The sequence below is a fragment of the Corvus hawaiiensis genome, chromosome Z, assembly GCF_020740725.1.
Source record: "Corvus hawaiiensis isolate bCorHaw1 chromosome Z, bCorHaw1.pri.cur, whole genome shotgun sequence".
NCBI classification, from domain to species: domain Eukaryota; kingdom Metazoa; phylum Chordata; class Aves; order Passeriformes; family Corvidae; genus Corvus; species Corvus hawaiiensis.
The window spans coordinates 49,205,269-49,232,966 of NC_063255.1; the positions used below are offsets into that span (position 1 = coordinate 49,205,269).

The 27,698-nt window shown below is 37.6% G+C and overlaps 1 protein-coding gene across 1 annotated transcript in view; it reads left to right on the forward strand.

Moving 5' to 3' along the window:
* The window catches only part of ZNF608 (zinc finger protein 608), an 81,189-nt gene that overhangs the window by 21,504 nt on the left and 31,987 nt on the right, over positions 1–27,698 (forward strand). The window contains exon 3 of the mRNA XM_048291952.1: positions 15,178–15,433. Coding sequence (XP_048147909.1) covers positions 15,178–15,433 — 256 coding nt within the window. The remainder of the gene's footprint in view (positions 1–15,177; positions 15,434–27,698) is intronic.

A 27,698-nucleotide genomic window follows, 5' to 3' on the forward strand; every position in this document is an offset into this window, starting at 1 on the left:
TAATGACAGTAGTTTCCAGACTGTTTTCCTTTGTCTAGCCTAATTAAATATCCAGAGAGTTGTTTTATAAGCTATGTATTGTTCAGAGAGCCATAGTTACTTCCATAAAAGTAAGCTTAAAGAAATGTGCATAATTGGAGAAAAGATTGTGGTGGCATGGGTGTGGCTGCAAATCTTGAGTTTATAGACAGGGAAGCTGTCTTTGGTTTGCCCGCAAAATCTGTGGTTAATCTAGTGGATAATAACGTAGCTTTTGATTATCAAACAGTTTCAAAGTACGGAGACACAATGTTTGTTTCCAAGCTGTTAACTTTCTGAAAAGTCACTGTATCTCAGTTAATTAATAATGTTATAGGGTCAGCATGTTGCTCGATAAGCAAATTCATCACATTAATTAAAACGTGAGTGTTGTAATCTTAAAATACAGTTATCTGACCTTTTAAAAAAACGGCTTGTGTGCTACTCCGTGCCACTGTTATAATGAATTAGAAATAAAAATCTAATAATCAGTATGTTTTCTTTCTAGTGAAAGTAAGTGTGGAGATCTTTTCCTTGTGTGTCACTGCTGTTATTACAGTCAAGGGTGATGTCAGTATTAAAATTTAAATACCACCTCCTCCTCAGTGTGATGACCCACCCTTAAGGGGAAGGTGGGTCATCACACGCACTCATCACCGCTGAATAAAGTTGTTTTTGATTGTAACTTTACAGATTAGCAGTTCCTTAGTTCCCATATTGCTGTCCAAAGCACAGGGGTAGCCTAAAATGGCTGCAGATTACGATGTATGGCTGCTCTTGTGAAGCTGCAGCTGTGAATCTCAAAGAGGATGTAACCATGCAGAATCGCTCTTTTAGATGGTCATTAGCGCTGCATAAGTACAAGCCTCTTTTTCAGAGAGCATTTATTCTTCACGGTTCTTCTACTAGTATGTGATGGCAATGTCATTTGCCAAGCATTGAATAACAATGAATGTTTTATTGAAGTACAGTATTCTGAACCAGTGCTTTTTTTAAGCTGTTTAAGTGCTTAATTTTCGTTTGACTGCTCCTTTTCATGCAAATGTGAGTGTAGCAGAAAAATCCAATACATCCTTCTCCCTTGTGCTTGTGTGATGTATTGGACTAAGCTGAAGGCTTGTGTGTGGCAGAAGGAAACACAGCATAATTTATCAGTTATCCACTGGCACTCTATCCTATTCCGGTTTTAGTTGTCTTTTCTTCAGTTTGTTTAGAAGAAACATGTGCAAAAAACCAAAGCAAACAAAAAAACCTCGAAATTTTTCTGTGTGATACTAAGGTAAAAAGCAAGTCAAGAAACAGTCTCTTCCTTGCCCTTAAAATTCCCGTCAAACAGAGAAAAAATTAAGCACAATATTCCTTTTTTGTGAATGAAAAGTGGAATTAGGTCTAAATATTTCAATGCATGGTTCTTTCACTCTTCTTCCAAGGACCAAGTTGCACGTGGAGGCATTATAACTTCATTTATGAAGGGCAGGTTTTTAATGTTGTTAGCATCTACAGCTTTGGCAAGATTTTTTTGAACAGGCTAGCACCTACTTTTGCCATTATGAGGATCTGAGGCTAAACTCATGCACCCAGTCTGCTTTGTCCTTTTGAGCATCTGGCCCCTTGTTTTGATTTGTGAGCTATCTTGAAAATCTGGCATCAGTCCTGGGGTTTAAGTTCTAATTAAATAAAGTACACAGTCTGGCCATAAGCTTTGCAATACACTGAGGAAAGGAAGAAGTGGGAAAAAAGCTATCTTCCTTTTATAGTCAGTGAAATTGAGATGGCGAGACTACAGAGTTATTGAAAATAGGCAATATATTTCCATGCTGAATATTTCTTTCAAAAATGGCTTTTAGAGCTTACATACAGACCAAACCAAACGTGTCTGTGTTCTCAGAATTCCTAGGTTTTAATACCACAAAGCAAGTTATGACATTATGGCATGAAAATTAGCCATGCCATGCCATAGTCCAATACATCATTGTATCCATTCCTGTATTATCATCAGACTCTTTACCATGATTTGGGAATGCAAAGTAATTTTCACTTGTTTGGGGGCAGAACAACAGATACTGTGCTTGTTCCATGGAACAGTAAACAAATACTTGTCAGAATTCAAGTGCTGTGATACTAATTTTAATAAAACATGTGATCTTTCCTTCCTAACTATAAACAGTATCAAAAGCAAGTGGTCAGTCTTCAGGAGATACTCAAATTAATCCAGTCTAATGTCTCTTAAATATGTACTTCTTTGCTATGTAAGAGCAGAGAACTTTCTATATTATGCGTATCGAGATCAAAGAAGCTTGTGTTTATCTGATTCTTTTTGCCATTTTTTTCCTCTATAGAAAAGCTAAGTTGAAATGTAAGAATGTGTATGAAGTTCTTTGCTTATGTTCAAAGGTCCACTAGTTCTACCTCTGTATCTTGGGTGTATGATTTTTCCAGAGTCTGTGTGTGTGTGAGCCTTCTTTCTCTATCCTCAAAGAAGCAATGCATCTTCAGGTACCTTTGATCCATTTTCTGGTTGGCCATTAGTCATATTGATTCTCCAGTGATAAAGGAAGCTTTGTTCTCATTGCAGTTTTAACAGTTCAGTGTCAAGGTCTGTCACATAAACACTGTTGACATCAAAGATAATTAGCAAAAATGTATAATTTTGCAAAAATACAAACTCAGTTATATTTCACCTTTTGTATTTGAGATCAGGAAAGGAAAACTGAGCAGGTTGGTTTTAATATCCAAGAGGAGGGAAATTCCAGGAGCAAATGAAAACAAAACAGCTTCCTCAAAATTGAAAAATAAACATGTCCTTAATTTCAGTATCTGAAAGTAGCGATTTGAGCTACTTTGTTCACAGGTAGGCTTTGAACTAAAATACTGTTTACATACATATTGAGAACTGTTGTCAACCGGTGCACTTCTTCTATTTTATTGTAGTACAATGCTTGCTTTAATCCATTTAATCCATCCAAGAGACAGTCCAATGAGAAGGAAGGGAAAGGCAGCAGAGGTGTAATAAACACTGATTTAATTTTTACAGCACAGTACATTATAGAACTATAAAATTGTGTGATTAGCCAACTCATTAACACTGTCTTAAAGCAAATAAGTGTTTAGAGATTGACACACTTAGTGCTGAAAACCTCTCTAATAGTAAATTTTAAAAGTAACCAGTGTTGCTTGGAATAAAGATTGTGCTGCTGTGCATCATCAGGAGCTCTGTATTAGGGCTCTCATCCAATGATTCCATTTGAATGCATTCCCTGTTTTACAGCACTCCTGTCTGTACTGCTTTGACACTTCCTTGAGAGTGGTGCCATGTAGAACCTGCAGCGCACTTGTACAGGACTGCCACAAAAATAACTTAATAATAAGTACTGCCTTCCACTTTAGAAAAGGGTTTCTTTTCACTTGCTCTTTTGTCCTGCATTTATTGGTAGTGACTTAGGAGGCATAGTAACAGCCAATATGAGTCATTGCAGTCACCTAAGTCTGTACCTTTCTGGTAGAATCCCATTGATCTAGTTGCTGAGTTAGTTGTTTATGCCCTTAGCATTTTCAGTGGTGATCTAGGAGAGATCTAATTGCCTGGTATGAGACATCTGAAAATTCCCAGATTTTTGTACATAGACTGCTCATGGAGTGCTTTTTGAAAATGATGTATTTGAGCTGAAAATTTAGAAAGTCTTGACCCCTTTTGGAAGAGTCTAAAAATAGATAAACAGTCTCTTTTTAATTTGCTAGATACTGGGAGGCCACTCCTGTCAAACTTAACTCATGTCACTTTGCGAATTAACTCCAACATTTGGTATTAGTTTGTATTAGTTCTTTCAAATTTGAAAACAATGTTAGAGAATGCTTGGAAAACAAATTTACTGTCTCAGCCAGCTTAACAAAGACATATCGTCTCAAATTTAACTTTTTTTTAATCAGATTTTTTTTTTAAAAGTAATTATCAGCTATACTGATAATTGGTGAATCACTTTCTTGTTTTAATCCTGTGCTTACAAAGTTACTGCTTTGGAAGAGATCTGCCTGATGAATGTTTCCCCAGGTTGGCTTTTAAGCAATTGAATTGTAAGATCACTAGTTGTTACAGAATGACAGAAAGAGGGAACACACTGATTAACATCTTGAGATGTTTTAGGGTGAGGCTCATAGCACACTGGGTTTTTTTGGGTATATATCAGAGATAATTTTTTAAAACAGATATATTCCAAAAACATGTCTAAGACAAGATAAAATGTATTTCTAAAATTGTGTCAGCCATTGAATCTACAGGTGATCTATCTTTAAGGGCCTGTTGCGTTCCAGGCATTGCTTTTGCTATGGGAAAATAAGTGTAAACCTGAGTGAGCAAGGGACTCTCACACACAGTATTAGGCTATGTGATTTAGCTCAGTGATGCTTAATCACATGAGTTTAGGATGTTACATTTCTCTAGCAGCAGTTGCCATCTGCATGTGCTGACAGAATGATTGTGGGAGAGAGTTCTGTCCCCTTTGGTGCAAAGCACACATGGAGCCTGTGGTTCCACCTCTGGAGAAGCCAATTTCAGACTGAGCTGTCACTGCCACGCTCTCTCATGGAGAGCGTACACCTGTACGCTCTGCAGAGGAGACCCTGTACAATGAACTGACATGTCAAGATGAATGCCACCAAAAGTGTGAGACAAGGTGCGGGATTTAGGTCAGATCCAAGTTGTCCACAGGTTTGGATGTTAGAGACACGAGTACTGCTACAAGACTGTACCCTTAGTGAAAGTTGTCATTACAAGTGTCCCTGGAGCAGTAAAGCTGTGGAAGCTAGCAGTGCCATGGCTGCCTGAACAGTCTGGGGCTGATACCTCTTTAGTCCAGCTGTTTACTAAAGGAGGAGTTCCACAATATGAATCTGGTGCTTGACATACTTGGTGCCTTTATGTGCTTCCTTGAGTAGTTAAGACCCTCTTAGCTGTGTCAATTTGACTAACAGTATGCCATCCTGAAGTAGGATATGAGATGTGTGGTACTCTATGTAAGAAAAGTAAAGGGAATGATTGTCTGGAAGACCACAGCAAAGTGGGAACTGTTAAAATTGGTTTATGTCAGAACAGAATATGTACTCTGGAGCTGTGCCTAGAGCTACTTGGCTCTGGGACAGCGAAGAGTCTAAAAGGTTCTTGCTTCTTGCTTCCTCTTTGCTCAGAGGTTAATTACTGGCAGTAACTGAGATAGCTTGTATAAAGGTAGCTCTGGAAAATCCCTACAAATAAATTCTCTCTTCCCTTAGATACACAGTATTGGTAGGATTGGATTCAGGTTTTTTGCAGCCATGCTGTGAAACCTCTCTATTTTTAGACCCTGGAGTAGAGTCCAGAGAGAGCAGACAGTGATGGGACTAAACCATCCAGCTGAAAGTGCTGCATTTAAAATGTCAGCAACAAGTCGTTTGAGGTCCATCTTCATAGGCATGTTTACTTTTGTACAGAGGAATAACTGTTCCCGTTGGAGTTACATTCTTGGCTTGTTTCCATACATTTATATGCAAGAAGAGTAAACCTCTAGTCAACTACACTCCATAGAAGTCGTTAAGAAAGGCATAATTGTGGATTTTTTTTCCCCACACACATTTGAAGACCAAAATGAACCTGAAAATGAGTTGGTAGTATTTCTACTTCAGTTTTTCAAAGTCATTAGCAATACAGAGTAAATGGATGCCTTTAAGTCTGGCTAATTTGTATATAATGGTAAATAGATCTGAGGATGAGAAAAGTCATCAAACACTTCGGTGTATGGATATTAATTTCCAAATATCTGAATAATGGTTGCAGGATTGATGCGTTCAGGAAAGGAACACACAGAACTTGTTGCCTTTGTCCACCAGCTAGAGCTTTTCCAGCCTTTCACAACTTCCCATATGTTAATGAAAAACATTTTCCGAGAAATTGGCCGCTTCGTGCTTTGTAACTAATGCCAGCTTTTTCATGGACCAGTTCAAGGCAGAGCAAAGGGAAAAATGCCTTGTTTTAGTGCATGAATTACTCTGACAAGCTTTCACATCGCCCCTCCTCTTATTAATATTCTTTTTGATGTGAGCTTGTAAAACAGAGGATTGGCTGTTAATCTCTGGGATCTCAAGGGCTTTTGGCAGTGGCCCATAATTGATGTGTTCACATGGCTGTTGTCTGACTACTAATGATTAGACAGCAGTGTTATCTCCCAGCTAAATCAGTGTTGCTTATAAATCACACTTGATAAAGTGCAGTTTCATTTCTTCAAAGGGTCTGTGCATGTCTATATAGTTTGATGCAACTGCCAGAGCCATTTCATGATTTTGTGACAGCTTAGATTAGGTTTATTTTTATGAGCAAGATATTTGAATTTCTACCAAGCATTCAGAAATGTTTTTGTTTTTTGGGGGCTTTTTCTGTCTTTGTTTTAAGTTTATTGTGCGTGGGTAGAATAGAAAGGATATGCACAGTTAGGGCAGACCATCCTAGAAAGTGCAAGTAACTGGAGAATATAACGCATGAAAAGTGGAGTACTTGGACGGTCGAATTCTTTTGCTTTGTTTGAACAGAGAGGGAGCTTCATTTGCAGTAGGTGTTGATCACTCTGTTACACTATAAAAATAGTCTGTGAGAGCATAAGAAAGGACATATGGAAACACAAGGTATTTCAACAATGGTGTCTGGGATTTTCCGGGTGAAACTGGGTCCTTTGCATGCCTCCCTTCTTTTTCAGCAGAACAGGAATGATAAATCCTTTATAAAACTCTTCAAATAAAAACTTCTGTGTTTGGGCTCCTAGAGAGCATGCTAATGAGGATCTTAAGGTACTAAGGCAAAATCAATAGGCAAAAATGTTGAGATAGGGACATGAAAACAGAGATCTCAAGGTGACCTGAATACTCAGCCACTGAAAGGACAAGATTTGTCTGTCTGTTAGGTAACCTGTAATCAGATAACTTGGTGCTGATAGTGAGGATGCTCTCATGAAAAAGAACTAAATCTGGGTTTCTCCTCTCTGCCCAAACTGAATGACCTCAGAATTGAGGCAATTAGGTCAGAAAATTTTGAAAGGTCTTTCTTGCTGACTTTGGTTCTTGTATTTGCCTTCATATTGTAAGATTAATCCTTCAGTCTCATTATTAAGGGTATTGAACACTTTGTGTCAGAAACCGGCGCCAACCCAATAATTTGGAGAGAACAGATATTAGTGGTTTCCTCCTCTCAAGGATTATTTACCCTTAAAAAAATCTTTACTGTACATGTATTATTTTTGGAATTTTTTTAGAGCTCTTATTTGAAATGCTATCTACTTTTCTCCCTGGTAAAACAACCACTACAGTCCAAGCACTGCCCACAGTTATGCTTCAGTGGACCTACTCTGGATTTATACCAGTGAAGGTGTACATCAGCTGGGAAAAAAAAGTCTTGTCATGAATTGTCTTTCCTGAAGACACTGTAAATAGATCAAACTGCATTTGAGAATAAAGACTTTAACTAGATATCCAACAGTGGGCAATTTCAAGGAGAGCTAAACAATAACGCTTCAGCTCCTTTTTCAGTTGAACTGTCACAATGAAAAGGAAAGCTGAAGGGTCATTTTAGAAATTTTCCTTTAGTGACTTGCTAAATAATCATGAATGTGTCTATGTCCCATTCTTGAAAGTAATAATACTGTCTTGTCCTTTAAGTAAAATTATGACACAATATCCTACACTTGGTACTGTTTGTAGCTAATAGTGTGAAGTTAGCCTAAGGAATATAGAAAAAAACCTAACTGATATGGATCCTACGCGCTATCAAAAAGCACAAGGAGACCTCTAGAGCAATAATACAGGAATATATTAGTCAAAGACCCACATGTCTTGCCTAAAAAGTCTAAGGGCTTTTTAAATTAAAAATTTTAGGGTCTGTAGACATCAATAAATATGGGGCCATTAAGTCAAATGCTTAATTTTCAGAACATGCTGAAAATGCCATCCCTAAGAATGTAGTCAGGCACGTTAAAGCTTTTGGTATGCATAGGCCATCAACAAAGTTCAGTTCTGCTTGTGAGGATTATAGAAGGTCTTTGACAACCTTTTGGAAGAGAAATTAGTTTAGACAATTTTTCTTAACAAAAATGTACTGAATTCAGGGAGCAACAGCCTGAATCATAATGTGTGCAACTTTGCACTCGCAAAGTGAGTGTTCAGCAAGTGGGTAAAAGGCAGCAGTGGGCCGTTGACGTGCAGAAAGTCAAAAAAGTACAATGAAGCCATTTCTCTTCTGAGTTTTGTTTGCCACTTTATTATACATTGTCCTGGAGTCCTGGAAAAACTCCAGAAGTTTTATTGAATGTCTTATGTTCCTGTACTCCGGAACGGCTGAAATGGCAGCTCTTCCACGAGGCTGTGGTTGCATCATCAAGTAACTGAAACCATCTTTTGGTAGTGGAGAAATTCTGCTATGGAGTCATAGAGTCATGATTTGGTTGGACATTAAGAATGAAAATTTGCAGTGGAGCAGTGAAATGATGATGCAATCAAATTAAATATTATCTTCCTATATACCATTAAAAATGAGAAAATTTTCCTTAGTCTGTTGGAGTCTTGATCTGTCATAGAGCAACCATGCCTTCTTTCTTGGGTTGAAGTCTTATATGTGTTAGAAATAAACATTTGAAAACTGAGAGTAATATTTATTTATAATGCTATGAGATTTATGTAAGCAAATAACATATCTATTTTCAGGCTCAGAACCCTGGAAGGTTGACTGTGGCAGAAACTTTGGAATAAAAAGAACTGATTGCCATTGTTAAAATGAAAAGTTTTTTTCTTTAAAATGAAAAGCTTCTAAAGGGTCATATAACTTCATAACCCTCATAACATTCATAACCCTAGGAACCTAGCCATCACCAGTAGGTGGACATGCCTTGGTTTTTGCCATATTCGGTTGCATGACACTGACAGATACTGGACATCATTCCGCAGTTTCTATCTAGCCCCAGACAATCCAGAGAAATAGCTTTCTTGACTATTCAGAATAATTCCTTTCTTAATTGTAGACTACAGTGTACCTCTCCACACAGAATAGATATCTTGAGTGAATTTCAGTACTTGTTTATTTTGTATTAAAGCTTAGCAAAGCATAATGGCTGACTGAAGAAAAGTTTGGAAGTGCAGATTGAAGAGCTGACCAGGAGAAATCAAGACTCAATGCAGAAAGGTGTTCTAGAAACAATTATCTCAATGAATGTGATTTACTTAGGCTGAATGAGGAGAAATGTCTCTACGAGAAATTTGCAGGTGGTGATTTGGGCATCCTCCCAGGGCTCTGCCAAGTGTTAGAGTTGACATACAATTTTTCACAGACACAGCCTTGGCAAAAGGATATCACTGGCAGCTGTCAAATGCTAATCTTTCTCACAGTAAAATATGTGAATGGCTTGGGAAATCTCAATCATCTGAGCTAGAATGGGAGATCCAAGAGAGGACAAGGAAGTTTCCTTGCCTTTTGTTCAGCACTGTTGTCCTGCATTAGACCCTACTCAGAACTTTGGCTTTTCATCATAGTCTTCATTAATGCTGTTCTAAAAATAAAATACAAGCATTATCATGTCTTTGGAGGCGCTGCAGATACATAATGTCACATAGTCACATAAGGTCTGAGGAGGTCTGGAGGTCACCCTGTAAAAAGAACATGCAACTGTGAAAAGATGAGTTTGCAGAACTCTGTGTGCTGGTCAACGTGGCTGATGTGAGTGGCAAAGAATATTTTGGGTACAAGGGGGACTTTTTTTCCTTGTTCCCCATATTGAAAGTTTAGTAGCAGAGTAAGAGTTATAAGTGGATATTTTTTTAGCTTAATAGCAACTGTTCAGAATACTGAAATCATTCCAGATGTGAGTGATTTGCTGCTTTACTAGGGAAAAAAGTGTCAGTTCTGTTAATGCCTTTTTGCTCTCTCCAGCTACTCAGTTGATTGAAGCGGAGAAGTTAATTTTAAGAGTAGGAAATACTTGGAAACTGCAAGTAGACGCTACTTGTGTTACTCAGTTCAACAAAATTACGCATCGCGTTTCTTGTTCATAATACAATATTTGTAAAGTATAAGCATTTAAAAAAATATTCCCAAACAGAGGTTTCAAAGTGTGAAACTTGGCTGAAATTTATCAGTTTGAATCATCTTTGTTGTTCTTTTATGTTTAAGCTCTTGTGATTCTCAACTGGGTTCACCAAAATAACTAATTTTCGTAGTATCTCTGATCTTCCTGAGTTTTGAATGTAAAGCTTGTAATAGATATGTCTGTCCTATGGCAGAAATTCCCTTCTACATCCATGTCTTACAGTATTTCTTTTTTTCTATGCTGTCATTTATGGCATTGACTTTTTTCCCCCTCAACAATTTGATGTAGAACATTTGAAGAAAACAAAATATCATTTCTGTTAAGCATGATATCACAATGCTTCTGAGTTGGCCTCTGATATGATTTATAGGCAAGAAATACTGAACTGAGATTAAAATGGGATCTTTCAGACAAAATGGAGATTTTTCATAGTGGTAATTCCTGTCACATGGTAGAATATGAAGGAGTAGCTTTAGGTTTTGGATATGTAAATTCTCTGTAGGGCAAGGTGTGTAGCAAGAGGAGAGTTGAAGATCAGTGAGATGTTTGGAAGTGCAGACATGCTTCTGAGCACACAGGCATTTTTCTCATGTCACATTCTCCCATATTTGTTTTCTTCCAAAGGAGTTACATTAATTTCATTAAAATTACTTCTGATTTATGATGTTGTGCATGAGATTACAGTGAGGTCTTCTGGGGTCACTGTTGCTTTAGAAAATCAAGATGGAGGCAGGTATACCTTATGTAAAAAAAGGCTAGTCTCCTTTTCACTGTAAAATCTAGAGAAAGCAATTTTTAGGACTCAAAACTTCCAGACAGGGCTGAATTCCTTTATTTCCTGTTTTCCTTTCCAGACATAGTGATTCTGTGAAGTATTAATTCAAAACTGTAAAGAACTTCTCAATGTAATTTTCAGAGTTGGAAGTTTCTTAGTCCTTTCTGTCTTCATGTTGTTGTCTTTGAGAGGGAAGATTTAGGTTTGCAAAGGGCCAGGCTTTGGTTTTTAGTTAGACTCTATAATAGGTTTCAGATCTTCTTTTCACATTCTTTCTATTAGTGCAAACATTCCCACTGGGAATGCTTTCAGTATTTTTCTTTTTTTCTCCATTTAAAAATAAGTGCTTTCTGGGAAGGGCTTGTACTCAGACTGAAACCTTCTCCTCTACCTTTCTTCTGGCTGTGTTGGTAGATGGATTAAATGGCTTTTGGCATATACATTTCAAAATCACCTGGTGTATGACACTGCAGTAGTGTATGACCCACTTTGGCCTTAGATTGGTAGACCACATTATCGTTGATATATATCTTCAAAGATACACCTTCATGAAATCAGGAAGGTGAGTTTTGATACACAGAACTTGATTCCAGCATGTAAAGTGCCTGAGTAACTGAATGGCAACCTTGCTTATTAGAAAGTCTTGTCTATTTCTTGTTAGTACGATATTTCCTTTCTTTTCCATGTGTGCTTCCTCCTACTGACAAATGTTATGCAGCCACCAAAATAGACCTTTTTTTTTTTTTTTTTTTTTTTTTTCTTGTGGTAAATGTTCAGATAAAGGATTGCTCCATGGAGCAGTGACTAGATTGTTTGGCAGGCAGTCTTCATTTTCTGTGAGCTTTCTGCTACTAAGCATCGTAGCTCTCTGATACGATCAAACACTTGGCAGTGGAAAACTGCCATGAATAACACTGCAGCTTTGTAGCCTTTGTCACCAATCAGCTCTCAAAAGCTCTTGGAACTAGGTGAAGAAAATATTGCTTGAATATTTCTGTCTTTTTGTACTCCTTTGATTATGTGTCTAAAGAGAGCATCTATGTAAATAACCTTCTTCAGATTCAGATTTTCAATCTCATATTGGAATCTCTTGTGTGATAAACAGCAAGGCTACTGTTCAGTATGCACCAACACCTGGGAATAATAATGAAAAAATAACAGTGAGAAACTGCAGAGCATCTGTTCTTGACATTAACTTTCCTCAGTTTGACAGACTGCCACCACCAGATGTTAGTCTTATGTGCCTTTTTTTCCACTGGAGATGGCGGCCTTCCTGCCTCTCTTTGCCTCTAATAGCTTACATCAGTGCCCTTTGGAGAATTCATGAAAACGATTGTGTCACCACAATGATCTCTAAGAACCACCACTTTGCAGTGCTGTTACGATTATCAAACAAGATGGGATAATTTTAAAACATGGAAATCTGGAGCAATGTTTAAGCTTAGTGTATTTTTTTCTTTTGAGTAAGGTCATATATGTACAATGAACAGGTACCTCAGGGACAGTAAATGTCCACTTATTTCTCAGCCAAAGGTTTAGTGTTTTAATTCACAGAGAAACAGCCCCGTTTAGTGCAAATGCTCCTATTTGGCCTTGTCCTGGGTGAACATTTCTAGTGGAAAACATGAACGTTTATTAATGGCTCTAAATAAACCAGACCTGAGTACAAATATTTGTTACAAAGAACTTAATAGGATACACTGTCAGATCCATGCTTTTGTTAGCTCCCCCTCACTGTTTATAATACTCAAAAATGGAAAACACATCTGTCAGTTTAGTCTACATTCACTTAAAACATTGGCTAGTTTAGTATGACCACAGAAAACACTTTGGATTTTTTTCCTCTGGTTTTGTGATGAGTATATTTTACGGAAAAATGATGTTGCATTTGTAGTAGGAGGTTTTGCACAGCTTTACAAAACACCATGTAAACTGTCAAACAGGCTATTCATCAGCATTTTTTGGGTTTATAATGGGATGTGGCTTAGCTTTTCTTAAGTGCTAGGCTCCATTTACCTGCCAGTTACTGATCCCAGTTCTCTTCTGGCTTGAAGTAAGGTATGTTAAGAACTCCTAAATTATGCCTGGGGTACAGATTGACCCCGTTTCACTGACAGAGCACCATTACACAGCCAGTGCCAGGGAGCAGGGCTCTGTGCCATCCAACCGTGTGCCTCCACTTGGCAGCAGACAGCAGGAGCTGTAGAGCATAGAATCAGTGTCTCCCCACGCACGGTATACACAGTTATGGTTTTGTGTGATGTGTGCTATTAGATACTGCAAGAAACAGCTGCTGCTGGGGGTCAGCTGATATTTGACTTTCCTGTGTGCATTCAGGTCTGCTCTGCAAAGCATTCTGCCTGTGCTTTAACTGTGCAGCTCTGTTGGCATAAAGAGAAGAATAAAGACATCATTGCTTGAGTGCATTGTTCCTATGCCACAGGAGCTCTGCTTTAACCAGTAGAATGTTGACAGTATTAGTAGATTTTTAGTCCTTAGGGACGCTTTTAGTATTTATGTTTTGCTTTGGTTTTGGTGTTGTGGGGTTTTTTGTTGTTGTTTGTTTGTGGTTTTTTGTTTGGTTGGTTTTGGTTGTTTTGTTTGTTTGTTCTGGTTTTTTGGTTGGGTTTGTTTGTTTGGGTTTTTTTACTTACCTTGAACCTGAAGATTTCATTCTAAATAAAAAGAATCCCCTCTAAATGAGGAATACTTTGGAGAAGACTGTGATTATGGGTCCTTCCCCTCTCTTGCCTAGTTCTAATGTAATTGAGATCAGAATCCAGGCTGGTCATACTAAGATCATACAAAACATTTTTACAACATTTATTGAGAAGTGTTCAGCACACATAAGGCTTGCATACACAATTAAAAGCTTTGACTCTCAGTTTGAGTCAATGAATAATGCTAAAAGCAACAGAATTGTTACAAAGGCCAATGGTAACAATTGTTACAATTTTTAAAAAGGTCTTCCTAATTTGTCATTTTATTTTCTCATTATGAAAAGTGTCCATTTGATGAAGTGAGCTGATCTATGATACATGTATAATACCTATTAGTTTGTCCTTTTCTTTGTATCCCCATTTTGCTTTACAAGAAGGCAAAATGAACTTTGATCTACATTAAGATACATTTCAGCAAAACCTAGATGATGTACGGTGAGTCATTATGTCTTTTCTGTTGAGTCTTCTTACAAGGTCCAAAATTAAAAACATAGTCTTGAAGACATCTGATCATCTATTTTGATGCAGCTAAAAAGCAGCTGTTTTTAAAAAAAATTATTATGCTGAAGAGTGGTTTCTTCAGGTGATATCTGTGATCCAGTGGGCCAAATGAACATGAGTTCCAGGTGGTTTAGGTAGTTGAATGGGCACACTCACATCCTTATCTAGCTGTCTTTTATGTGACAAGGGATGTTAGAGCCCAAGTGACATATCGAAAACCTTCAGCCATATCTTTACACAGAAAATCTGCTATTGAGGAGATTGGAAGTTATACGGGAGAGATGATGATGATGATGAACGTCTTCAGTTCATATGCAGATATTGTCTCTGTGAATTGTCTTGTGCATAGACTGATTGTCTGGTGGGATGTATTCTTCTAAATATGCATTTTGGAAACCCTGAGAAATTAGATGGTTTGGCTAGATTCTTACAAAAGTCCTCATCTGTTATTCCAAGCAGAAAGATCTAAATGTTGTCTGTAAGGTATTAGGTGGGTCATCCTAATGTATTTTAAATGATTGGATGACAAGAGATTGTATTTGCTGCCGTATGGATATTAGAATTGTTCCAACTACTAATTTCTCTATGATACACATGAAAGAATGGCACTTGTGTCTTTGTACTGTCTTTATAAATGTTTTTCTTTAAATAGAAAATGAAGTTCCCAGTTCGCAAAATTAATTTCCATCCACAAATCAGTCTCTGTCAGTGCCAAGAAAAAAGTAAACTTAATCCTTGCTTTAAAAACTTATTATTTCATACTAACAGTCTATGACAACAGAGAATAGTCTAGTAGAAACTTAGCAAGTTGCCTTGTTTAGCGTGTATGATAGATATTTTTGTACTTAATTTTTCATGTGCAGCATTTGGGCTAATGTCAAAAGATTGGAACTCATAAGACTGAAATTACCTGTGATACACCAAATCCCTACATAAAGAAATGCAGTCTTGGCAAACTGGGCTTCTTATACTTTTTAAAAAATTTATTTATGTATTTTATTTTTATTTTACTTTACTTTTATTTTTTTAACTCTCACAGCACCATTATAGTAAGTTTGTCTGTTGTTTTCAGGTTGATCCCCTGTTTACAGTGCCTGCACCTCCACCTCCGATTTCCAGCAGTATCACACCTCAGATTCTGCCTTCCTACTTTTCCCCATCTTCATCCAATATTGCAGCACCAGTCGAGCAGCTTTTGGTACGGACACGTTCAGTGGGTGTAAATACTTGCGAGGTTGGAGTAGTTACAGAACCCGAATGCCTTGGACCCTGTGAGCCTGGGACCAGCGTGAACTTGGAAGGAATTGTGTGGCATGAAACTGAAGAAGGTAAATTTTTTTTTCCATTAGGTTTTTCTGTGAGATTTGTTGACAAGGATACATGCTGTATCGGCCTGGGTGCTAACTAAAGGCTTGCTCATCTGTTGGGACACCATTATATACAATGACAGTCACAGCTTTACAGCTCAGCTAGTGAGTTTTTATTTTGAAAACAAATGGCAGGCCTTTCTATTGTTTAAAGCAACTGTGTTTTCCAAATGACGTACCCTGTAACCCCATCTAATAATAGAATTGTCTCCTCTTGCTATATTAAGAAAAGCATATGAAGAAATTGCTAGTAGAATAGCATAAATGTGCTAATTAAATGTACATCATGAAGAGGTGTTTATGTGATGGGAGTTGATATTTGAATAGTTTAGATGAAAACTTAGCTGAATATTTCAGCTGATAAGAAATGCCACCATTATGTAACAATAGAGGCCCCAGAGATCCTGCAAATTGATGTGATTATTTTTGCATTTTGGTTATCTGAAATATGCTTTAAGAGGAAAGCTTTCTTGCTTGAAGAAAAGTGTTCATGTGGTGAAGAAGTGCTATCAAAACCAGACTGATTTCTTTAATATCCTTTGAAGACATTTGTCCGAGTAGGAGTGCTGGAAAGCTTTGGGGAACACTAAACATTGATTTGCTATGATTTAGAACAAAATAAGTAGGAAGAGGATTATGCTGTGATATGCAGATTTTTCGATTTTAGTTTTCAAAAGCTTATTATTAAAATACCAGCTTTCTCCTGCTAAATGTACTGCACGTGTACACTAAACTTCTGCAATTTTTCATTTAATAAAAGCAGATGTTTTCATTTATACCTGTGTGAAAATCTTCCTGTGATAGTTCTTATATTTCTTTTGAGGATTATTTAATTTTTAGTGGTCTACCTTCCTCAACAGTGAAAACAAGATTATTTACAAAATGATATAATGACAGAATACAGCAGTGCATCGCTTCATCATAAATCCTGACATGTTTCAGACCGTATGCACAATGGCATTTCGTCCTTTGCAGTGATATATAAGACCTCACCAAAGTGCTCTACACTGTCCTCTCAAAAATCAATAGAGAGAGTCAGATTTACTTGCTTTTATATGCTTTCATCCATCCATCTTTCTCTCTGTGTATGTCTGCAGCAGATTCATAAGGTAGATTGATCCTTTTAGATTGTTTTTAAAGCACAGTATAAATTCTGTTTTAAAATATCCCTGCAGAGATGACTGCCCTTAGCAACTCCAATCTTTCTTGACTGGCCTATATTAACCAGAGTTGGAATGTGTGGGTGTTAACTGTGTTGACATGAAAGAGCAGTAGCTGTTAATGGTGTTATTCTTGCTGAATAAACTAAACTTCTGATCCCCACTGAATTTAAGAGGCCTTCCTTGCGAAAGGTTTGGCACCAGAAATGAAGTATTAAAAAAAGTGCATTCTGTTTACCAGTATCTCAGCACTCTAATGGTTTAAAAACCCTTGTTAGTTAATGGAAATTAACTCCCTTAGCCTTTTCCTAGTTTGTTTAAAACAATTTTCTGAAACAACTCAATTCAGTGATGGCATGTTTGAGCAAAACTGTTTTGAGTGTGCCTGTTTTCATAGCTTTACAAACACTCTTTGGGAACACTACAGCTATGAATGACTACAAATACAGATAAAATGGGATTGTAAAATACTCTAGAAATTTAACTAGAGTGTAAATTAAGAGACTGAAGATAGTTGATATGATTTCTTATTGTGTGGTTTGTACCATGCTTTTTGTGTTTGAGGGTTTCAGACCCTTCTGATTGAAGAAAATAATAAAAATTTGACTGTTTTGTCCCAGAGTTCACAATCAACACTGTATTAAGAAAAAGGAGTTCCTAATGATGATTTTTTGCATTTAATTAAGTTTTGATGTTTGGAGCACTCATATAAGTATATATTTAGGTGTTTTCAAATTTTCTGACATGTTCATGAAAGCAGCTATATAGATGCTTGCATGGAGCCATTTCTGTCAAATTCTAGGGAACAGCATGCAGATGGGTCTTCTATTTATCTTTAACAGAACAAAAAATATTACCAGATACTAATTTTCTCCAGTTATGATTTTGACTTTAGGGTAGAACACAACCTTTCCTAAACTGGTGTAAATCCAGCTTACTCTAAGTGAAGTCTTTGTAACTAGGTACATCTAAAACCATCTTGATGTTCATGATGACGTACAAATTTCGTTTGTGATGTTCATATGTTTCTTTAATATTCACTCCCTTTACTGCTTTCCAAAACTTAATAAAAATACACATACAAACAGACATTTCTTTAGCTGTCTGGATATCCTATAGCTTCTTAACATAAAACAATCCTAAGAAGCTAAGGTATGAAAATTTCTAATCTTGGGTTGTGTTTTGAGATATTTGAATTATTTTATATCTAGTTTAGCCATTCTGTGAAATTAGTTGTGAGGTGATAAGAATAGGCTTGTAGGATGTCTGCATACTGTATTGCATATGAACCAAATATGCTGCTGAGCAGCCTTCATGTCCTGCAGCAAGTAGCTGTGGGAATGCAAATACAGAAAGGATGTGGTGAATCACAGTTATTACAACAAGAATAGTAGTGTGAGTGGGGAAAGATAAAATCAAATCGTTTATGTAGAACTCGTTATTAGCAAAAATGTAATACATGCTCTATAAAAAAGAAGGCATATACTGAGAATTCCTGTTATGAAGGTATCTGAAATAACCAGTTTTATGTATGTTAAACAAGTTGTCACATTCTGTTGCATTTGTTCTTTGAGGTCAGGAAAAGGATGATGTTCAGGTTTATGAGTCATATTTTTAAGATAATCACTCCAGGGGTGGGGGGCAGGGGAAGAAAACAACACTGGATTTCAGACAAAATTCTGAAAGACCAAAAAGGGCATTGGTACACAGCTCTTTTCATTACTTCTACACCACTCTATTTAGTTGACTTGATGTAATAAATCAGACCATTTTTCCCAGAGTGTTTTAATCCTAAGAGGTGTAGAGGGAAGCTGGCATCTGAAGTCTGTGACATTTAATTACAGGGGGTGGTAACTAACCATAGCTGGTTACTCCTACAGTTGACTGAGACTGCTGGTTATCACGTGGGAATTTCTCAGTTGCTCCACTAAGCAGTGTAGTGCTTAATTTCTACGTATGTGTGCCAGAGGCATTGTCATCTGCATGACAACCTTGTTTGGATGTAACTTGGTAGTGTGGCCAAAGTGGTGGTAATGTCTGTGAAACAGAGCATTGAAGGAACTATCTGAGGCTACCCTGTAGAAGAACAAAGAGAAATGATTATGTGGGCAAGTCAACATGAAACTGGCAGTTGATGTGGATATTTGACATCAGAAACTATCTTCAGTAAAAGTCCTTCACAGAAACAAGCTTGGTAGTGTTAACTGGAGTGTATATTCTGGTTTGGTTGGTTATTCTGATGTTCTGGGAAATAGCTGCTAAAAGTCTCTATTGCTATACTGAGAAAAAAGCTTATCTAGAATCAGGTACTTGCTAAAATGTGTCATTATCTTCTGGGAAAACAATTTCGAAGCAAGTAATAATTGTTTCTTATTGCCTGGAGGAAACATAAATGACCCAGAAGAAAGGGAAACCACCAACCAACTTTCTAAATTGCTTAGAGCTTGCGTTTTTGTTTTGCTTCTCACACGCAGTTGACCCAGTTGCCCTGGGTCGTGTCCTGGTTTTGTTTCTGCATCTAATAGTAGTGTCTGCCTTTAGATGGCAAGCAGTAGTTCTGATGATGTCTTGTTTTCTTGAAAACTGCATAGGAGACAGTCCTTGCTGCCTTTGTGTGCAGAATGAGCTGTCTGTATGAGGTGACATTCTTCCTCTTTGTGCAGCTCGGGTGCAACCTGCTGTTGTTCAGTAACAAATAATGGGGAAATGAGTTGTGTTTTTCAATCAGGGTTAGCTTGTTGGTCTTTATAACTTGAGACTGGTTGTCAAATAAAAGAAACAGGAATCTGCGCGATCTCAGAAACCTGATGGGATCATTTCTAGGGTATTCCTAATTTATCATAGCATCAGTTCTGACACTATTTTGCAGCATTTTTAGAGAAATTTAGTAGAAAGGAGAAGGCTTAGAAGACAAAGAGGTATGCTGGTATTTGTTGTGTATAGGGTTTCCCAGCCTGCCACTTTTGCAACTAATACGCATAGTTTGTTTTGAAAACATTATCTGTTGCACAGAGCTAATGTGGATTCTTCTCTGCCTTACTATGTGGTCTTAGTTTTGCAAAGAATACTTTAAAAGAACAGTCTGTTTTAAATATCTTTGGTTAGATGTGTTTGTACATGTGTGTGTAAATAAGGGTGTGTATGTGTCAACAGAAATAGAAGAATGAGTAGACTGGCTGCCTGTTATTCCTGTTAGCAATTTTTGTGGTTTAACAACCACATTTTCTTACTTTCACAAATACAAAGGCATGATGAAACAATGAAACTTGTAATGGAGAAAGCCATGTCAAATATGTAAGGAAACAAACGTAGGCATTAGAGACTTTTATCAAAGAACATTACAACAATTCGTATAAATTTAGAGAAACATGTTAAATCACACTGTTGTCTTGAGTTCAAGCAAGGTTTATTGAGAGGGGCAATATGTTTTATTAAACCTAGAGGTACATTTGTAAACAACAGGTTCGCTTTTAGACTGGATGCATTTATTTTGCTGTGTGATGTAGACCATTGACTTGCTGGGTAGAGGGAGTGGTGGTTGGGTATTGGTAACCACCATATTTAGTTCAGAATTGTGTATTTATATGAGAGAAGCATAAAGATAACTACTGCTCAAAAATCAGGCTTTGTTATGTCCACATTACAGAGAAGTGGAGATAGTAGGGTTTTTTGGCTAGTTATATTAACAGAACAGCTAAAATCCAGCTGTTCTCTACTGGTGCATGGGTCATCTGCTGACCCAGTATGAACATCACCCACTATCAAAATGCCATCGGTTAAGAAAAAGCCTTTACATGTATTTATATTTTTACATGTTATGTTTAATTTCTGCTCTTTCTACTGTATGTGATACCAGACTCAGTAAATCAGTGGATTTATGGAATCCTTAAATATGTGATTTTTTAATAAACCTCAGCTGTCTCATTGTATTATCTCAGGCACTTGGAGTCTGGCACCTAGTACGTGTTACATAGAAACTTGAAGCAGAAGAGATATGCTCTGCATGTCACAATGGAAAGCCACAGTCTTGCGTAAAAATGTTTGTGGTTTGTGGGAGGTCAACCTACTTTACAGAAGGAATCTGGGATGTACACAGACTATCTTAAAAAACCTTTAAGAGTTTAATGTTACAGGATTCATTCTGCAAGATGGATTTAGCTGTAGTTAAACCAAGGTTTGTCGTGTCTGAAGGGGCCATTTTGCTCATCTCAGCTGTTTGCCTGACCTTATCAGAGTATGCACTTGTTTAGGGACATAAATTCTGGCATCGTCCTCTAACTGGCTTCTGCACACTGTTTCTTGTGAATTTCCTTGAAACATGAAGTGCTGGCCAGTGTTAGAGCCAAGGAGTACCTACCACTTATAGCCTGTTTTATACAGGTTTCATCTAAAATCAGTGAAGCAAACAGTAATTTTAGGGTATCCACAGGCACCCCTCAACAGGTTTTAAGCCATTGGGACTGACTCTATGAACCAGGTGCGCATGGTTGTGATGTGGCTTCAGTGAGTTGCCCTGAATCAGCTGGGTCACGATAACCAAACCTTTTCAGGCTCTTTGTTCTCAGCAAACAGTACATAAATCATGTCAGTATAAACATCAGTGAAGCAGAAATTAAAAATAGGCTGTGGATGGTCCCTGCTGGCAGAGGAAGGGATTCAGGAGATATTTTGACTTTCCTGAGTTTAATTCTGTTGCAAAGAACTCCTTTTCCCAAAAATGTTCAATTAGTCATTCATATAAACATAAATTAAAGTTTGAACTTCTTTGTCTAGGTGATGTAAAGCACCACAGATTAGTGAAGATCTGTAAAGGAAAAAAAATGAGGTGAAAATAGAACCACTGTTAATTTCCAGGCTTTCTAAGTGCAGCAGAGAAGTTAAGCTAGATCATCACCTTTTCCATTTCATCTCAATACCATTGCTTCAGATTTTTGAAGACTGCAGACCAACACTGGAAGAAAAGCACTTAGGAAATTTGTGCTGTTAAATGTTAAATTTGGTATTTAAAAGTCAGCGTTCCTTCTTGAACATAAGCAGCCCACAGGGTCTAGCCAGCTAGTCCTACAGATTTGTTTAGAGAGGCTGTACGCCTCTTATTGCATGGAGGAATGTGCGATTTCTGTACCGCCTAGTGCTTCTCTTGTTGGTTCACCCTTACTATACTGATGTAATGCTAAGCAAAGTGTAGTCCCAGTACAGTCATGATAACTGACCAAAAATATGAAAAGTGTCTTATTTACCCTGGATAGCAACAGGCAACTTATCTAAAGGGACCTGGCAAATGCCACATTTTCCAGCTGAGTGAGAACCTGGGTGTAATTCTCTTGGTATAACCCAAAGCAGAGAATGAAAAAACTTAACAAATTCCAGACTGTGCTTACATAAAACTCTGCATATTGCCAGATTCCTACAGAGGAAGACTCCCTGTGCTGCTTGTACATACATAGAAAATTATCCCTTTTACAAACAAGCATATGGGGGCAGGGAGGGTGCCTAGAAAAAGGAAGGAGGATAATTGAGATTGGAAACATTTGCTTGGAGCTATTTGAATGTGAAACTGAGCCTGCTCAAGCAGTGAGGTTATGAACACCGAAGGAGTTTCTTCAAGAAAAGCAACAGTTTTGAGCATTTATTGCTCAGAAAGCAAAGTCTCAGTAGCTGCAGATTGCTTAGAAGTGAGACTGTTCCAGTACGAAATACTTGGAACATGCAATGTTTGGATTTGTAGATAGCAGGGGGAGAGATGACTGCTAATGAAGTGTGTGTACATCCAAGTGTTTCCTTACTAAACAAATACTATTGGAGTAAGGAATGAAAGCACAACTGAAATGGCATGTTTAGTTGCTGTGCTTCAGGGATTAATCCACTTATTTAAAGATGTTCTCTTGGTCACTCTTAATTTTGTACATAGTTTAAATACTTAGGACAAGCTGTTGTATTCCAGTGTTGCTGCACTCCTAATCAGTGCCAACCTTGCGCAGTGGTGAATGAGAGGTTCTCTTGGTTGATAAGACCAAGAGAATTTAGATAATTTAAAAAATAATAATTTTTTCCACTGTTTCAGGCTACATCATAAAAAGCTGCTTTTAGCATCGGGACTAACCTTCCAATGTAAGATCAGTGGCTGGGCTAACAAGCATTTCATTTTTTTAGAAATAGTAGACACTTATATTTTGTCATCCTGAGGCGTATTTGTAATTCTTCCCAGTTATTACTGTTATCGTAGTAACTAGATACTAATATGGAATTTTTGGTGACAAGTAGCAATCCAAAAAGCAGAAGGAAAAACTCAATTAAAATATTTTGAGCAGTGAAGAGATCTTTGACCTTCAGGGCTAATAAAAATTACTGCTTATGTTTTTGTTCTGAAAGAGGGAGGCAGGAAACACAGAGGTTGAAAAGGTAGAGGTTGAGGGTGAAGAAAAAGAATATATATAAAAAAGAGAATATATATAAAAAAGAGAAGCTCAAGGGAAATATCTTTCTTGATTTAGTCTGAAAAAGTAGGTCTAGATTTACAAAAGCTAGTGTTACAATGGAAAACACAATCGAAGTTCATCAGTTTTATATCCCCAAGTGCCATGAAATTTAGGGTAATAAAACCCTCTAGAAACATCTGGGATGAAAAACAAAAGGCCAGTATTAGAGCACTCTGCTTTAATTTGGGTTTGTTGTTTGGTTTTTTTGGTGTTTTGTTTTTTAAGGAGTATCAACTAAAGCAAAACATTTACATGTCCATCAAAATTAGCACTGGTTTGTGTTTACTAGCTGTAAATGTAAAGCTTAATAGAATTTAAAGGGGATATAGCTATGGAAATAAAATTTATAGAATTATAGATTTAATTTTTAAGGGCAGATTTTTACCATCCTTGTTAAAGATTTAAGCAGAATAAAGAAGAATATTTAAGAAAATCCTTCTTTTGCCCTACTTTTTTTCTTTTCCCTGTTTTAAGATGTCAGTTAAGCTTATTTGGGATGTTTACTAGGCCTTCAGTTGGGTTAGTACTTAGTGTATTTAAGTGATTTTTTTTTTTGTTTGAGTTTTGCTGTTGTTTCTGTTTCAGTGTTTAGGGGCAGATCAGGCCATGCTATTTCTGTAGTAATTTAGCTAATAGTGTAACGATCTCCAGTAATGAAATGGGACTGACACTAGTTGTCAGGAGATGGCAATTCTGTAGCCAGATCCTAACACTAAAGATAAGTGTTGTGGAAAACCAGTTTCAAGTGGGGGTAGTTCCAAATCAATCTTCAATTAATCTAGAGGTGGTTTGTTGATTTTTTGCTTTTTTTCCCGGTCACTTAAAACTTCTTCATTTAAGTAGGTTGAAGCAAGTAATTATGTTTTACTGGCTGTTTACTTTCCCCTGCAGTGACTGAACCTGTACTTCTTAACCTTGCATTCATATAGAGCTGGCTTTAGTGGATCTTTGAAAGCCCTGAGGCTATGTGACCCGCTCAAGCTGGGATTTAGAAACAGTAAGAAGAGTCTCAGGTTGCACTAAAGGAGCTGTTTTCCTTAGGGAAGAGAGAAACTGACGTCAACTTTTAACAGAGTATGACTTCTGGTGTGTTACAGGTTTTAAGAAGAAGCTTACTTTATAGGTTTTTCTCTACAATTTTCTGAAAGTCCTAAAAGTTAAGACTCTAGATTCTGTGGAGAAAGTTTTGCAATAAACTAATACTGCTTCTTGAGAAATTTTGTTCAAACACCACCTGTGACAGTGAAGGCAGTAAAAGTTTGTCTGCATCCAGGCCAGTTTCATCCAGAAGAATCACTCGCTGTTGGTAGACTTCATATAGTTCCAGACTAGGAAGAATCACTGGTTACAAGACTGAGCAATTTAAGAAAGTAAAAAAAAAAAAAACAAACTCCCGTGTTCCAGAAATTTCCAGACAGACACTTTTATTTAGACATGATACAACCTGAAGGAACGTCAATAGATGCTGCTAATGTTCATTATCTTAATGAAGATCAGATTATTTTTGCTGAATGTTGAAACGAGAGTGGCATCTCTACATAGTCTGTGAACTTTTGAGAAAGCCTTTCATTTTTCTGTTACTGTGTGAAAGAAAGAAAAAAATTTCCTTGATAGTCTTATAAAAATTTAAATTCAGGATTTTTAAGCACATGCAACTCCCAAGTGGCAAAATAATTTAGTCCTTTGACAGTATCCCATTTCTGAGCTTTTTCAACTTCATCAGTTTTTTTGCAAACCCCATCTGGGCCCCATTTCTTTCAGGGTGCGGCCTACTTAAGATAGGAGTGAAAGATCTGGGGTTTGAAACATAATGACACAGTAGTTTATATTTCATTAAACTGCATAGTCAGGGTTGGTTAAAAACAGATTTATCTGGGAAAATGTCCGAACGTACTTCAGGGGTGGGAGAAAAGGCTGCAGCAATGTTGGTGGTGGAAGTGTTGCTGGAGAGATCTCCACAGCACTTGGGCTTTCTCCGGCCAGTGTGGACATCTTGTTTGAGAGCAGTCTCCTAGATCTCTCTTTTTTGGTTTTTTTGGGTTTTTTGGGGGTTTTTTGTTTGGTTTTTTGGTTGTTGTTTTGGTGGGGTTTTTTTGTTTGTTTGTTTGTTTTTGTTGTTGTTGTTGTTGTTTTGGTTTTTGGTTTTTTTTTTTGTTGTGTGTGTATCCCAAAAGCTGGACAGACTGGTTTCCTTCCAGCACCTACACTTCTGTGGGCCTCAGCCGCTGTGCTGTTGTGCCAAGGCACTCCCACTTGCTGAACAGGGAAGCTGTGGGTGCCAGCTGACTTGAGGTGGATTTTGAATGACTGCATCTCCCCTGCAAACACCTTCCTGTTGACAGTGGGGATGAAGTTGTATAACATTTTAGTAATTTATTCCTGATACTCACTGAAGGTTGTTTTGCAGGAACTGACAGTTTCTCCCTCGGATAAAGATTAAAGGCAGCACAGAGGTCCAGATTTATTAACTGGTGCATTTTTATGAAATATGAATGGATAGGCTAATGCCATTTCTTCTTACTTTGATTATGCCCACACAAGTGGAACATGAAATTAGTGAAAATGAGGGGGAAGAGGGACTCTTGAGGGGCAGGAGTAAATCTGTACTTGGTTTTGCTTCAAGGCAGTAGGTGGTGATTGCATTACAAATTATTCTGTTGGTCTAGACAAGCAAGTGACAGGAAATAGCTTAGAGAAAATGTTTTTGTATCCCCAAAGCATTATCTATAAGAAGCACAGTTAGTAATGCAGTTGTGAAAAGAAACCTCCATTTGGACAGACAGCTTGATGTGGGCAAAGCTGCTAATTTGTTTTCAGCTTCAAGGAGATTTAGAGTCTTTGCATCTTTGGCAGTAATACACAACATAATTGTCTCCTTTCCCCTTAATCTTCAGTCTAGATGCATTGGCTTAATGTGGCTAGGAGAGGCTGGAATGTTGACTGAATTAGCTGCACCAGATAGCTTACCCTAACAGGCGAGGAGAAGTTATTCCAGCACTCTTGACTTTGTAGTATGAGAGGAGAACACTGGCTGTTCTTTTCATCATTACATCTAGTGGCAGAAACCCTTTTAAGCAGAATGGAAAATAAATTGCGGGGTATGAAAAGGAGGTGACAGAACTAATGTTCTTGCACTGGCAACATTACTCAGCTATTAGGGGCTCTCTGTAAGTAACGGCTTTGCTTTCATCTATTTTCTGCCTCTTTCTTTCACAGAAGTAATTTCATAACACTACAATTTTTAAGTACTGCAAAAAAAGCTAACTGTGCACTGGGAGATTTGTTTGCATTCCTATTATTCAGTTTGGCATTGTTGGTGGGCAGCAGCTGCTTACACTTTTGGAATATGTGCCATTAATATGCCACTGGTTTAAAACTAGCTCAATTCACCAAAACTACAATCTTCAGTAAAGGGATATAGCACATCATTGAGCAATTACATTATTTAGTCAATCCAGTGGTTAAGCTTGGGTCAGCTTTGAAGGGTAAATTTCATTGCTGGGATACATTCTTGGCTATGAATGAATGCATGAATAATCTGTCTTTGAACCCTAAGATGCACAATAGACACAATAACTCTAGAGTTGAACTCTTGAGACTGGGCTGATTTATGGGCAGCTGTTGAAAGTGCTCCTAGTCAAATTATTTTTTAATCTGTGAAGTAGAAACCTGAAGTATATTAATTAATGTATACCATTCCAATGGTAGACAGAAAAAAGCTGTGCAAGTTTTTGTGATGGGTTTTTAATTTATAAATTAAAGATTAAAAGGAAAAAGTAATGATTTTGGCATGGTACATTGCCATAAACTGAAAATCACTTGTCAGGGCTCCAGCAGACAAATAGCTGAAGGCGTTGTTGACCTCAACTGCTCAGCCAGTTGATCTGGCTAAGTTGCCTCCCATTTACCAGAGGCAGCAGTGGGGACTGTGCATTCTCCCAATGCCAGCAGGTTCACAGACCTGCACAAGCCAGTTCTACTTTCATTTACATTAATGGTGTGATTGCAGGTGACCAAGGATCTGACACACATTTATTTCTACCTTCCTTGTTCCAAGGTCCGTAGCCTCAAGCAGAAGGCAGGGGCTGACGTACAGGAGGGTGAGGGTGTAATATTCACTACACCAAGATTTGGCCAAGATGGTCTGCTGGAGGGCATCAAGAGGTCTCTTTTGTGATCAGCAATAGTGGCACAGCACGTTTTCAGTGCTGGGGAGGAGGGAATTCTTCTTGTCTCAGTACCCCTTTCTGAGCTATTGTGTCTACATTACATGGTGTTAACACGGTTTGCTGATTGTTGTAAGGCATTCTGAGATATTAAAATGTGTCATGGAAGTTGGGGGTTTTTTGGGAGTTCTGAGAATTAGTTACAGAAGGAGCAATTTGATTTTATTTTCTTTCAGCTAACAGGCCAAACAGATGGGGAAACAGACCTGGAGTAGTTTTGCTGGCTGGCTGCCACGATTCTGTAAATTTTGATTTGTATGGATATGTAACAGTTTTATTTTTCCCTTTTTAGAAATGTATGCCTTTAAGTCTTTGGGAAATTAATCACTGGTTTCCTGTGAAACGTGCACTTGTAAAACAA